We start from the raw sequence: 14,856 nt of genomic DNA on the forward strand, positions 1-14,856 counted from the left end.
CTGTCGAGCCCCAAATAACTGAACTAGCAAGATTAAGAAGCCTCAACATGTGTTAGCTCCCAAAGAGGTCTCTGTAAGAACCCTAGTCACTCATTACTCTTTTTATTTTCTTCATAGCTGTTAAAGCCATCTGAAATGATCTTGTTAGTTTGCTTACTTGCTTTGATGTTTGTGCCCTCAGCTACTTTCCCCCAGTAGAACATGAAGAATATTACCACTTGGTGAGGGTGGCATGAATCATAGCTGTTGGCGTTTATTGAGCATTTACTGTGTACAAAGTGCTATGCTAAGGAATTTGCTCCTATTGTTTTTTTTTTTTTTAAGATTTTATTTATTTATTTGAGAGAGAGAGAATCAGAGAGAGAACACATGAGAGGGGATAGGGTCAGGGGACTAAGCAGACTCCCTGCCGAGCAGGGAGCCCGATGCGGGACTCGATCCCGGGACTCCAGGATCATGACCTGAGCCGAAGGCAGTCGCTTAACCAACTGAGCCACCCAGGCGCCCGGGAATTTGCTCCTATTGTTGATAATCATCCTAGTAACCCTATAATGTAGGAACTATTATTAGCTTGTACAGATCAGAGAACGGGGGCATGGAGAGGTTATTTGCAGTGGGGACCTCAGGAGCCACAACTCAAACTCCGGCAGTCTGAATCTGCCCTGCCACTTTGTAGTACCTCAGTCAAGGGCTTTGAATGAGTAAAAGGCTCTGTGATGGTCCCAGCTGGCCACCTCGCTCACCTGGTGGGGAAGACATGACAGCATAATGGATACGGGTTCATAAAAGAAAAGGGTTACCAGGCATTCATACTCCTGATTTACGGCGTGGCAGGCGTGCTCTCGGAGTGCACTCGCCAACAGACAGAAATACAGAAACGGCTTCTTGCACATCTGCCCCAGGCTAACGTGATTTACGGCTGCATCTCTCTGCCCCCAGCAGGCTCGGATGTGGGAGGGGTTCCCTGAACCCCATCTGAGGGTGGAGATCTGGGACCAGGCTTGGGGTTTCCCCAGAGCATCCCCTGGGAGGGACCCTGTCTCTGGGCTGGCTCTGGCGGTCCCTGGCCCCACGAGCCTCGGAAAGAATCTTACCAGCCCTCATTCACCTCATTCTCTGTTCCTCAGGGAAGACCTTTGTGACTTGAATTTCAGCAGAAAGGCCATAGCATTTCACAGGAGTCTCAAGTCCAGATGCCCACCAGGACCAGGCAGGTAACGTAGTGGACCCAGCTGGGTGACTGAGACAGCGTGATGGGCTGACTACTGCATTGAAACCAGTGTCTCCCTAAAGGATATGGCTTCTCCTCAGCTCTGGTCAATTATTATCTTTCAGGGGTGTAAGCTCTGCAGTGCTGAACCTTCAGATTTCCAGAACAACTGGAAATCTGTCTTTCCTAGGAAACCTACTAATTTTTCACTTAATTTAAAATTAAATTTAAAAAAATCTTAACACAGTAGATGACCAATAAAATACATTGTAAGTCAGAATAGTTCTTGGGCTGGAAGCGTGAAGCTTCTAGTATATAGGCAAGAGCATTGGGCTTCAAAGGTGGAAGATCTGAGTTTGTCTGCTCTTAGCTAGATGACCTTGGAAAAAGCCAGCTCTCCTCTCTGAGCCTCTGTCTCCTCATTTATAAGGTGGGAAGGCTACCAGCTTGGGTTTATGATAACTAAGCATGGAATGTATAGTATCATTATTCAACAATGAGTTCTCTGAGAAAGAGTGTAAATAAGTGGGACACAGGTGAGTCTCTGGGCTTCACTTCTGACCTAGCTCTAGCTTCTAAGGAAGAACTCGAGTGGTCTGGCTTCTGCTGGGCCGGCTCTGACCAGTGTTTCAGGCTGCTGCCCTGGCCAGGGACACAATGGGCAGGATATATAGCAAGTCATGCTTTCTGCAAAAATGGGAGGATTGGGACCCGAAATAGTCTCCAAAGTCATGTGTGGCTAGCCGGGGAGCACTTCACAGTGACAGGTCGCTGGTCTTCATCCCTAAGAGTACAGTTCGGGAGGACTGGGGTAGGGCCGGGGCTATTCTTTTAAGAGGACCCTCAGGAGATGCTCATGCACAGCCAGGTTTGGACCCTTCTCCCTGCTCTAAATGCTCTGACCCTGTGTGTGCCCGTTCTCCCCAGTAGAACCTCCAAGAAAGGCCCTTATAACTGTTTAATGAGCACTTACGATGTTCCAGGGCCCGTATTTGACACTTTGCTCATGCTCTCTCACTCATTTTCCAGACAGACACTGGGGTTCCGTCAAGGTCTCAATATGGGCAACTGGTAGGAATTGGCTTCAAATTTAGAAATGCCTGAGGAGCCCATGTAGCCTCCAATGCCATGTCACCCCTAGATGACACACACACTCGGCCACCAAAGCCCAATCACTCAGGATCTCACTGCCCGCCCTTCGCCCCGCCCCCCAGCAGACACGCCCACTTTGGCGTTCTCAGGGCGGCAGGTGGGAGGTGGAGCGCCACCTAGTGGTGGTCTTTAAAGATGCTTTGGTAAGCCGCGGCTTTGGCCAGATGAGCTTGGTGGGAGGCAAGCAGTTGCCCCACAGAGTGAAAGAGATGACTCGCAAAAGTCAGGATGAAAGTCACGAAGAGCCTGGGGTACAGGGCCCCCGAACTGAGGCCTGTGGAGTGGGGAGTCACTGTAGCATCTCGAACAATGCAGCAAAGTGGTGAAGCTCCTCTAACTTCTAGGAAGCCGTGGACATGGGTTTTTACCCTTTATCCTTGCAACTCCCTTGTGACCCAGGAAGGAAAGGTCTTCTTGGTCCATTTTACACACGGACAAGGTAAGACTCACAGAAAGCCAGCGGCTTGGGCACGTGCCTTGAGTCAGTGAAGGAGGCAGCTAACCCTCTCGTCACGCTGGTTGAGAATGATGGTGGTGATGGTGGAGGTGATGGTGGCTGGTCATGGCGGCAGCTGCTAATATTTAGTGAGCTTGTAGCATCACAGCTCTCTAGGTAAGTACAATTATTATCCCCACTTTCAGGTGAGGAAACTGGCTCAGAGGAATGGGTGAACTTACCCCAAGGGGACACAGCTTCTAGGCAGTGGAAGAGGGATTCAAACCCTGGCAACAACGTGTCCCCAGCGTCAAAGCTCTTAACCCCTGTCCCTTCTACCAGCTGAGGAAGCCTCCCTGCCAAGATGCCAGCAAAATGGATGCTTTACTCCAGCTCCCCTTACTCCATCCACCCCCCATAAGCTGGACTGAGAAGCTGTGGCCTCCATCAGGTGGCAATACCCAAACCCACATTATTCTCAGAGACACTCTCTGCCGTGTGACCGTGGGTAAATGTCTTCCCCTCTCTGAGCCGCTGTTTCCATATCTGTGAAATAGAGAGTTCAAACTAGTTGAGCTCCGAGGTCCTGCTATTCTATGCGTCTGTGACTCTATAACAAGACTGGCTTAAGAATTTCTCCCCTGCTAACAATTTGAATTTGTCCTTGAATCAGTTGCCAAAGTAAAAACAGTCTCTCTCCTCTCCTCTCCCTCCTCCTCCTTCACCCTCTCCCCGCCTCCCTCTCTCCCCTCCCCCTTTCCTCTCTTCTCTCTCCTCTCCCTTCCTCCTCCTCCCTCTTTCTCTCAATCTCTCAATTTTCAGCCTAATTATGGTTAACTCTCTGTTATTTAGAGACTTATTATCCAAGCTCATTATGAGTAATTATTCAGTCTGGAGGGGAAACAGCAACACTGCTAGTTTAATTTAATGCTTACCTAGTTCACTTAATTAGCAATAAGTCTTGGCAAAACGATGGAATGCACGGGGTCCTGGCTTGATGGGGGGTTGGGGGGAGGCTGAGTGCTGTTCTTGGGAAGATAAACAAGTTTCAGGGCAGAATGTGGGAGGAGGCAGGAGGGAGCAGCCTGTAAGCTGGGCCGCGCCACCTGTTCAGGCTGAGGATGGCCTGTGACAGTGAAAGGTTGTTCATTACACGGGCTGGAAGGGCCTTGGGTCAGGTAGCACTGCTCTGTGCTAGACCCTGTGCAAGGCACTGAGCAAACCTTATTTCTAAGGCCCCGTATCTGGGACTTGGGCATTTGAGGTAATTTAGATAATCGGCTCTCATAGCAGTACGTTCTCTTTTCAGTAGCCTTGCAGTAATTTTGGTTTTGCCAAGGACAGCGTGGCCCATTTAATGCTGCTGTGTCTGTTATATCTCTGCCTTCACTTAGGGACGCCACAGGCTCGGGGCTTTGGGCAAGCAACAGGATCTAGCTGTCGTTCAGCTTTGGCTTTTTTGATAGTTTTCATCTACTTATGGCAAATGATGTTGAAATATAGAAGTGGTCTAAAGTTTCCATTGCAGCAAAAATAAGTGAATTGTCAGACAGAAAAATAGGGGGTAAGAAAGCAGGGTGGGGTCCTTGCCAAGGAGGAAGGAGAATGGAAAAAAGGACCGTTCGGTGCTCTGGGTTAGGGATTATCTAGCCAGGGAGCAAGCTGCCACCACCACCACCACCCCCCACCCCAGCCCACTCCCATGCCCTGGAGAGACAAATAATCAGGCAGGGATTACCCAAAGGCTGCCTCAGGATCCTGGACTTGGCTCCTGGCACCCATTAGGAGGTCAGAATGACCCTCCCGACCACCTTCCCCAGCCAGCCAAAGCCCCTCACAGTTTCTCCCAGGCATCGCTGTCCAAATGAGGACGTCCCAGGCCCTTCTTGTCCCTCTTGTCACTCCCATGGCCCCTTTGCCATATAATACTCTCTAATTTCTCCTCAGTCCCTCATTGGTCCTCCTGGCCCCCTGTTGTACCAGTGGTTAAACTGAGGCCCAGAAGGATGCTTCCACAGCCAATTAACAGCAGAGCCACGGCCATGGCAAAACACCTTTCTGGCCAAGTCCTGTCTTCCTCCTTCATCTGCCAGCCTTGGAGCCCAGCCGCAGGGCCCTCTCCTGCAAGTGCCACTCCTCCTACCCACCATCTGATACACCTGTCCTGTGGCCCACATGAGAGTCGGTGTGTTAAAGGAGCCCTGTGTCTCTACCCACAGAGAGGTGGGTGGCAAGGTGGGGCAAGGGTGCACGGAAATGTGGCCACCGTGCTTCTCGAACACCAGGGGGGCCGGGAGTATTGCAGTCCACATTCAAGCCTCCCTCTGCCATGTTGCAGAGCCCACAGGGGTCTCAGGGCCAAGGTTTGGCCTGTGTAGCCATCCTTGGGCCTTTCCCACCCCTACCCAGCTAGAAACTGCCCAAAACACCAGAAAACAAAAACAAAGACAAAGAGGTTGGACAAACAGAATGTCTGTTCTTTTTTTTTTTTTTTTAAGATTTTATTTATTTATTTGACAGAGACAGAGATAGCGAGAGCAGGAACACAAGCAGTGGAGGTGGGAGAGGGAGAAGCAGGCTTCCCCCCAAGGAGGGAGCCCGATGTGGGACTCGATCCCAGGACCCTGGGATCATGATCTGAGCCGAAGGCAGACGCTTAACGACTGAGCCACCCAGGTGCCCCAGAATGTCTGTTCTTATCCCAGCTTTCCTCGTGGCTCTGTGCCCCCACCCCCCACAAGAACCGTGCCTGGTTGCTCAGGCCAGCCTCTTGCTCACACGCTCATAGGTCACGCCTCTGATGGTGGAGATCTGAAAGAAGCAGCCAGAACAGAGGGAGTCAGTGCAGGGACCCCTAAGTGAGATGGAGCACAGCTGGGGGAAGACAGGCCTCCAGTCCCAACCATGAGCGGAAGTGAACAGGTTGCACCCGTTCTCTGAGCCTCAGTTTCCCAATTTGTTATGCAAGCCCCTGTGTAGACTCAGTATGGCAAAAGTACTAAACAGATGTCAGGGCTGATGTGGCTCTTCGTATTGTAATCTTCCATCTGTCCACTGAAATTCACCTATTCCAGGCACTTCCCTTGTGTTATCCCATTTAATTCTCCCAACGACACAGTAGGGTTGTACCCATTGTACAGATGAGAACACTGAAGTCTAGAGGAGTCAAGTAACCCCTTTAAGATCTAGAGGCCACACTCAGCCTCTGCACCACACAGCATTTATGGGACACACCTGTGCTTGGTGATAGAGTCCCTGCCCCGGGGGGAAGGCAGGCAGGGGGTGCTGTTCAGTGAAGGTGCTGTCCTATGTCCTGGGCTCGAGGCCCTCGAGACCCACTGTCAGGGGGCATGCGAGTATCATGAGTTTGTCCTGACAGCCAGCAGAGGAGGCAGCCTTCTCACAGGAAGTGGGTGGGTGGCAAATGTCATCTTTGTGAGCAGTTCTGTCAAGGGCGGCAGTGTGAAGTGATGTGTGATTTGCACCTGGAGCAAGATGGAGTAGAGGGAGAGCTGCGAGCAGGGAGGAGGCTAGGCCTTGGTCTAGGTGATGATGAGAGCCTGGCGAGGGGTGCTGGTGTTGGCCTGGAGAGGGAGGAGGCATGCCCACCTAATGCACTCCCTGTTGGTGGAAAAGGACAGAGGTGTCCAGGATGATTCTGACAACCCTGGTCAGGAGCCTCTAGGCATCAGGAAACAGGATTATTCAGTTTGGGAAGATTGATCCTCCTGTTGGGCACAAACCTGCTTCTGGTTCTCCCACCCTGGGTGCTCCCCACACACCTCACAGGCCGTGAGCTTTGCTTCTGGGAGTCAGAACCCACTGGCTGACATTTAATGTAAAAATGTGTCCAGAGCTTTTATCAGATTTTCTAAGAGGTCAATTTCTATCCAGGAAAAAATGGATAGTCAATTTTGTTCTTTTATATATATTTTTTTAAAATACTGTGCATCTCTTTATTTTTAGTTTTGTGTGTGTGTGTGTTTGTTGTTGTTGTTGTTGTTTTTAATTAAAGACCCACTGGCCTGGGCAGAGCTGGCAGAGAGCCTAGTCTAGAAGTCAGCCAGTGAGACCTGCCTCCACCACGAACTAGCTGTGGGGCTTTGGACAAGTGACTTGTTCTCTCTGAGCCTCAATGACCTCTCTGTAAAATGGGAATAATAGGAGGTCACTGAGTCTCTTGGGCCTCTAGACTGGGTTTGGGATGAGGAAAACAAGGAAACAAGAGGGGGAGAGAGAGAGAGGAGAAGAGGGGAGCAAGGAGGTGGCAAACCCTACCTCCCTCATCACTTCCCTTCTGGAGAACCTTGGGGAGGGTAGACTGGACCCCAGGGAGCTCTGGCCCAGGACATGGGCTCACAAGGGGAGAATGAAGTGTGGAAGAGCCTACTTTTTGCTTTTAACTTCACATCCCTTTCTTGTACCTGGGAAAAATTCTGGAGCCCCAGGGGAAGAAACAGAAGGGAGGTGAAGTGAGAGCAGCACCTCCAATCTGTGGTTATAGAGCACCAAGTGTGGGAAGGGTCCAGCCGCAGATGTGTGTGTTAGCCCTGCCAGCATTTTTTAAAAGGTTTAATTCACTGCCAGCATTTAGTAGTCTGGAGGTTTCACAGAGAAGTGCAAAGTTCCAGCTTCTCTTGAAAAATCAGAAGATCTAGCAGGAAGGGCCTGAAGTCCCTTGGGGAGGTGGAACAGCATGGTGGCTGCCCTTGCAGGGCCCACCCGGACTCCCCCCTTCATTTAAACTCTGGGGAGGGTCCCAGGGGCTTCCATGCTTGGGCCCCTGAGGCGGCAGAGTCCCTGCCGAGCGCCAGTTCCCAGCACTCTCAGAGAAGCTAGGGGCCCTCCAGCTAACCGCTCAGCTCCCAGCACCTCAGTGTCCTCACCTGGAAGATGCAGAGAAAAAGCCCTATCTAGCAGGTGATCGTGAAGGTCGAACGAGACGATGTCCCCCAGGCACTCAGCACAGAGCCTGGCACATGGGAAGTGCCCCGAGAGCCAGGGCTGGAGGCAGGAAAGTGTCCTCATCATTGTCCCAGGAACCAGCAGGACACTCACCTCCACCAGCTTGTCGCCCACGATCTCCGAGGTCTGGCGATAGTTGGGGAACTCCACCGCAATCTTCCCACCCTCCATGTGCACGGTGGCCTGGAAGCAAAGCATAACACTGAACCTGAGCCGGCAGAGGCCCCCAAACGCAAGCCAGCCCCCGAGGGAGGAAGGGCAACCCGCAGCCCCCGCAGCAGTCCCCTCTGGGATTTAACTGGCCTTGGAGATACAGGATGACATAGATCCACAGGTACAGACAACACGCACAAGTCACTCAACCTTGCTGTGCCTCAGCTTTCTCACCTCTAAAATGAGGGTCGTAACTGTACCTCCTTGAGAGTTCTTATGAGGATTGAAGGATTTCTTAGGACATATGGAAAGTGCTTAGAACAGTGCCCGGCCCAGGATGAGTGCTCCTTGTTAACTGTGGATTTGGTTATGATCCTCATTGTTAGGATGATGATGATGTCATGCAGAATGTGGACTGCAGCATTGTTTGTAACTGTAAACAACCTAAATAGCCATCCGGACTCTCCACCGGTAAGTAACTTCAATATCTATTGACCAGGGAATGTGAAGGGAATGATAGCATTTCCATACTAAAAGATGCTGTGCAAGCAATAAAAACAATAAGACAAATCGATCTGTGCTGACACAGAACGAGATCCTGAGAAACTCTTAAATTGTTAAAATCCACGAGTGACAGAAGATGAACATCAGGACCACTTATTCTCTACTGTGGCAGCCTAAGGAGCAGAGTGGTCATGGTCATGCCTGGGGGCGATAGAGGGGACCCAGAGTTGGTGGAAGATCTGCGGGACCAGGCTGGGTAGGAGAGGACAGTCACCTTTTACTTCTTTCTTATGTAAGATTGCAGTTTCGAACCCATGCGGGTCCGATTCTAGGGCTGTGCTTCTCTAGGCTACACTGGAAGGCAGCCCCAGCAAATGGTTATGCTCTCTGAAGCCAGGCTGCCTGGGTGTGGAGGTCCGCCTGTGTTGGGTGACCTGGCAAGCCGCCAAACCCCATGGCTCAGCCTAACTCCCTCATCTGTAAAATGGGATAGTAACTGTTGCGACTTCGTAGGATTCACTGCAGTAACATGTGTGAAGTATTCAGCAGGTGTCTGGGATATATTAAGTGCAAGTGTTAACAATTTTTAACAGTTTCGTTACAGTGTCTGTTATTGACTGTAGCATTAAGAACCCAGAGTGATTAACTTGCTGAGTAACTCAAGCGCCTAAGGCTGGAGGCTGGACTCTAGAACTGAGCCTCAGCTTGGGGTGCAGCCCCAGGGGACACACTTGAGACCAAGAAGTTAGCCAGAGGCTTGGGGAAGGAGGGCGGGGCGGCCAGTGGCCTCTCACCTTGAACTTCTTGCCCCCCATGGTCTCCATGTCACACTCCTTGCCAATGGTGAACTTGTTGGTCATGGAGCGGCCGTCCGGGTAGTGCTGGGACCAGGTGAAGTTCTGCCCGTCCTGCTGCACCTCCGTGACAGTCTTGAAGTTTCGGCCCTTTTCGATAGCATCGCTGGGGAGCCCTGGCCCGGGGACGAGTAGAGCAGCATGTAAGAGCTGCTTACAACCTGTGGCTCTGGGAGAAGGCTTTCCTCCCTGGTGGCTGGCTAGCCCGATGGTTAGGAGCACAAATCCCAGTTCTACCATGAACCATGAGCTGGGATGCGTCACTACCTCTCTGAGCCTCAGTGTTCCCGTCCACAAAATGGGGGTAATAAGGCCCATTTCACAAGGCTGTTGTGAGGAGGAAGTTAAAGTGATTGTGTCTTATAAAACTCCTGGCATGTAACTGACATTAAGGACTAGCTGCTCTTCTGATTCTGATGCACCAAAACACAAACACGACAGACGCGGCCAAGCTCGCCAAGCCCCAGGATGAATGGGACCAGCGAGACTGCCTTCGAACACTGCTGTTTCACAGATGAGGCAGGCAAGACCCAGAGCAGGAAAGGGGCCTCCCAGCATCTCCGTGGAGGCTAACAGCTGAACCAGATCTACCGCGGACACTGGCGCCCTTCCAATTCCACACGAGACTGTTGGAGGTGAAGCCAAGTCACTGTCCCTTCAGGGCCACTCCCAATAATGGACTCAGAAGGGCTCTTGTCTCCCCAAGGCCCCTGCTCTCAGGGCCTCTCAGATCCCCCGGGGCCGTCCTCTGACTCTTGACAATGGCATTCCCTCCGACTTAGAGCATGCCCCAAGATTTCTGCAGGACTGTCAGGGCCACTGTCCCATGGGTTCCTCACAATCAGCACTGCAAATGGAGCAGTGAAGAGGAGCGGCATCACTGATCTCGGCCCACAGTTCCTAGCGCAGTAAGAGGCCCACGTTTGTTGAATGGCCAAATGAGTGCATGGCTTGTCAAACCTGGCCTCTATAGTAACCCCTTGGTCATCTCTCCCCAGGCACCACTCATCATCTCATCACTGGGTCCTGGGTGCTAATGATCTCTGCCCCTAATTTACAGTGTGACCTTGGGCACATCATGCTGAAGCACCCCATCAGGAACGTCGGGCTGGCCCTTACCTATAGCAGGGTCTTGAATGAATGAATAAGCCAATCAAGCCCGCACCTCACCCACTACTGGCTGTGTGACTTTGGACTAGTAACTCTAGTTAAGGCTTCTCTGGGCCTCAAGGAGTTTGGGTTGGTGGCCCCAAGCTGGCTGTGACAAACTAGCCCAGGGAAGGGGACCTCGTGCACTCACTCACCGAGGCTCTTCATGAACTCGCTGTAATTCTTGTCACTCTCGAACTCGTACTTGCCATTGAAGGCCATGCTGCTGGGAGAGCTGGAGGCCGGAGGGCAGGGGGATGAGGAAGAAGGGTTGTGGTGCTGAGGGGCCCGGTGCCCCAGCTTATAAACTCTGCCACACGCTGGGGCTCGGCCCCTAAGTCACTCCACCTCCCCCTCCAGCCCTGAAGAGGAAGCGTTGCCTGTTTTATGACGGGGGCAGGACCCAGCGGAGCAGAGCCCTGAGGTTATTCACTCGGGGGAGTGCTGGCTGCAGGCCCTTTGCCACTCCCAGCAAGGGCGATGGCAATGCCAGAGCGTCCGAGGTCTCAGCCGCCTCTGCCCTCCCTCCCTCCCTTCGTCCTTGCCCTGTCCTTCAGCCATGCTCGCCTCACCCCTTATTTACTTGTTCACCCCCCCATTCATCGACCAAAGCGCATCAAGCACCTGCTGCATGCGGGGCTGGCACCGAGGCCACACAGATGAATGAGACATACACCCTCCCCCCAAAGAGCTTCCAGTCTAGTCCGGAGACGAAACACAGGCCTGCAGAGAACCCTTGTGCAGGCAGGATGTGACAAGTTCCTAGACAAATGCAGATGCGTGGCCTGGGGCACAGGGAAGGAGCAGGGGGCAGCTGGGGGCCGGGATATCTTTGCATAGGAGATGGCATTTGATGCTGGTTTGGAAGGAACCATAGGACTTGGATGTTTAGAGAAACAGAGGTTGGAGAAGGCGGGGAATATAGGGAGACAATATTCTAGGATGAGGGAACAGTGTGACAAAGGTGGGAAGGGTCATGATGGAAGGAAAAATGAGTTTGACTGCAGCAAAGAGCACTTGAAGGAGAAGAGACAGAAGCAGGGTGTGGATAATGCCAGCAAGTGAAGCATCAGTCCGGGGCCCAGGGGGCAGCTTGGAGCAGGGCTGCCAGGGGCACTGAAGACCCACCACGTGCCGGGCGCAGGCCAGGAGCTCGGTGGAGTGTGTGTTGTTCGAAGCTCACAACCGGGAGGGGGGGCGTTCAGACCCCAGACATCCAGGTCCTGTCCCTCCTGTCTTGTGGGATTGCTCCCCGGATCAGACTGAGGACTCTCCTTTTTCTTATTATTAATTATGGAAATTTCTGCAAGTCAGTCTCCTTTTCCAGCATCAGCTCTTCGTGAATCCCGATCATTTCTTTCTTTCTTTTTGAATCCTCATTTCTATCTAAAGCAGAACTCACCACAGATCTGGGACTGTGTGATTTCTGAGCAGGTGAAACCCACTTTGCCCCATTTTGCCAGTGTTCAGTCTCCAGTCTTGGAATTCCTTACTCCTTCCAGGGGTCTTATTTTTTTAAAAAACCATAAACACACACACATACCCACACCCACATCCTCATCATCATTATCATTATCACGGGTTTTCTGGTAAGTTATATATATTAACATTTCATAACTCAGAGCAAGTAACAGTCCTGTCACTTGGCAGAGATGGCCCTTAATAGTTTGTGTCTATCCTTCTAAACTTAAAGCATATACATATACTTCTTCTATAAATGAGACTATATTGTTCTGTAACTGAGGGGTTTTTTTTAATTTTATTTATTTATTTTGAGAGAGAGCACAGTCAGAGGGAGCCGCAAGCAGAGGGAGAGGGAGAAGCAGACTCCCCGCTGAGCAAGGAACCCAGTGTGGGGCTCGATCCCAGGACCCCAGGATTATAACCTGATGATTAAGCAGATGCTTAACCGACTGAGCCTCCCAGGCACCCCTGTAACCTCGTTTTTATATAATGATATGGGTACATGTCTGTATCATGACATAAAGGTAAATCATACCCCTTTTAATAGCTCCAGAACGTTCATAGTCTATTGTCTGTATGCCGTAATTTACATAACTATTGTTATGTAAACATTATGTACATGTTATGTAACAGTGTAACTTGATCTTCAGGTTATTTTTCTAAACTCTTTCTATGACAAATAACTCTGAGATAAACATTTTTTTTTGCAGTCTTAGACCTTTATTTGACAATCAGCAATTAGTTCTTATCTACATTAACTGTCCATAGATTTTCAAAAGTGGTGACAGGTACTTAGGTAACCACCATATAGAGCTTGTTTGGTGATTCTTCATCCTTGCGGTGATTGATTTGAGGTGGGGGGAAGGGCAGAGAGAGGGGGAGAAGGAGAGAAGCAGACTCCCCACTGAGCATGGGGCAGGGGCTTAATCCCAGGACCCCAAGACCATGACCTGAGCCGAAATCAAGAGTCTGACGCTTAACCGACTGAGCCACCCAGGCGCCCTGAGGTTGTGTTCTTTACAGCATGGTCTTCAACATACACTGCTGAGGTTGCAAGAAAGGAAGGCTGTGAAAAATAGAAATTCCTGGGCTCTGACCCCCAGAAGTTCTGGCTTGGGTGTGGGGCCCTGGAATCTGCATTTGCTATGCTCCCAGTGGTTGTGCTGTAGTTACCCTGAGAAGCTCCAGGCCAGGGGATGTGGAAAAGAGCCCGCAGGATGGACCAGACAGCCTCTCTGGGGCCCCACTTAACTTCCTTTCCCATTGACTTCCTTCTGCGTTGTCAGAACTGTTTTCTCCTCAATAGCTACTCATCCAAGGTCAGCATCAAAGGCAGGACAGGTGTGGTGGGGGTGTGGGACAGGACGACATTGGCAGCGGGACGCCTGACTCAGCGGCGCTCCTTTTCCCTTCACTGGAGTTTATGAGTGCATCTGACCCTCCATCCCTCCTCCCACCCTTGCCCTGCCCCTTTCCCTCTTCAGCTGGGGTCCACCTGTTTGTTCAGACACTCATTGAAGACCTTCCAAGAGGGGTAAATGAACTCAAACTGCCTCCATATCACAGTGAGGTTTTATGGGGCAATTGAACTAACAGAGCGACTCTACCCCGGTGGAGATCAAGAGGAGCCCCAAGGCTAATGCATGCCCCTGGGCCACCCCAACTTCCCACCTGGACTCTGGCTCCAGCCTCAAATCAGCCACCATTATTCTGAGAGTAACTAGTCTAGGGAGTGAGAAATGCAGGTGCTTTAGTCCACAGTTGGAAGAGAAGCCCTCCTCCTAACCTCCCCACCCCAGGACCTTCTAGCACCTTACATGGAGTAAGGGATTGATCAGGGTTACACATACCTTAACCAAACCTCCTTCCTCTTCTTTCCTCAACAAAAAATCTGAAATGCTACTTGGGGTTGATCCTAGAGTGTCAAGGCTAAATGGGATCTCTGAGGGCAATTTATTTCATGATGATTTTCCCAGCTCTGCTCTCAGGAGTCAGAGGCTAAGAAATTCAGCATTCCCTTGGAACACCCAGTCAGTACTTTGTTAACCCACAATTTGAAGCAGAAGTGATGGAGACTCTGAGGCCAGGAGGCCAGAGTTTGAATCCCAGATCTGCCACTCACTGGCTGGGTGACCTTGGGCAAGTCATTTATCTTCCTGTGTTTCTGTTTTCTCATGAGTTAATTAAATAAGTTAATTTCTGGGCGCCTGGGTGGCTCAGTCAGTTAAGTGGCTGCCTTCAGCTCAGGTCATGATCCCAGGGTCCTGGGATCGAGTCCTGCATCGGGCTCCCTGCTCAGTGGGAAGCCTGCTCCCCCGTCTGCCTGCTGCTCCCCCAGCTTGTACTCTCTCTCTCCCTCTCCCTCTCCAACAAATAAATAAATAAGTTAATTTCTGTAAAGCATTTTTCACAGAGCCTGGCGTACCTCATTTTGTTGTGCTTTGCTTTATTCTGCTTTGCAGATGCTGCTTTTTTTTTTTTTACAAAACCCTGTGTCAAGCAAGTCTACCCCGGTCCTATTTTTCCAACAGCATTTGTTCACTTTGCGTCTCTGTATCACATTTTGGTAATTAAGTCTAGCAATACTTCAAACTTTTTCATGACCGTTATATTTGTGATGGTGAGCTGTGTTCAGTAATTATGACTCACTGGAAGCTCTGATGATGGTTAGCATTTTTAGCAATAAAGTGTTTTTTCAGACAGCCGCTACTGCATAGTGTAAACATAACTTTTATATGCACTAGGAAACCGGAAACTTCACTGGACTCGTGGTGGTCTGGGACAGAACCTGCAATACGTCTGAGGGTTGCCTGTGGATAAAAGAGTGTTAGGTAAATGTCGCCAGGGCAGGTCAGCTGTGTAGCTTCAACACTGCTGTGTCTGGTCACCAGCTTTGCAGTCACAATCATCTCCCTCTTTGCTAAGTGTCACAAGCCCCCGAGTTTCGTCTTCATTCTTGTCTGTTCTCG

At 50.8% G+C, this 14,856-nt stretch overlaps 1 protein-coding gene across 1 annotated transcript; it reads right to left on the minus strand.

Moving 5' to 3' along the window:
- Positions 1 to 5,555: 5,555 nt before the first annotated feature.
- Positions 5,556 to 10,648, minus strand: FABP6 (fatty acid binding protein 6). Its single transcript, XM_045887555.1, has 4 exons — positions 10,579 to 10,648; positions 9,215 to 9,390; positions 7,857 to 7,946; positions 5,556 to 5,609 (listed from the first exon to the last, which is right to left on the minus strand). Exons 1-4 carry the CDS (start codon positions 10,643 to 10,645, stop codon positions 5,556 to 5,558), a joined length of 387 nt encoding a protein of 128 aa, XP_045743511.1. The 5' UTR covers positions 10,646 to 10,648.
- Between the last annotated feature and the right edge of the window lie 4,208 nt (positions 10,649 to 14,856).

The sequence above is a fragment of the Mirounga angustirostris genome, unplaced genomic scaffold (genome assembly GCF_029215605.1).
Source record: "Mirounga angustirostris isolate CCGP_5_RB_7025 unplaced genomic scaffold, mMirAng1.0.hap1 SCAF_7, whole genome shotgun sequence".
NCBI lineage: Eukaryota > Metazoa > Chordata > Mammalia > Carnivora > Phocidae > Mirounga > Mirounga angustirostris.

What these genes read in the sequence shown, in the direction of transcription:
- FABP6 (XM_045887555.1), bottom strand. Translation starts at nt 10,645, where the DNA reads ATGGCCTTCAATGGCAAGTACGAGTTCGAGAGTGACAAGAATTACAGC. An exon ending in CGAGTTCATGAAGAGCCTCG is followed by an intron (nt 9,391 to 10,578) that starts GTGAGTGAGTGC and finishes TCCCCGGGCCAG; the next exon opens with GGCTCCCCAGCGATGCTATC. An exon ending in TGGGCGACAAGCTGGTGGAG is followed by an intron (nt 5,610 to 7,856) that starts GTGAGTGTCCTG and finishes TGCTTCTTTCAG; the next exon opens with ATCTCCACCATCAGAGGCGT.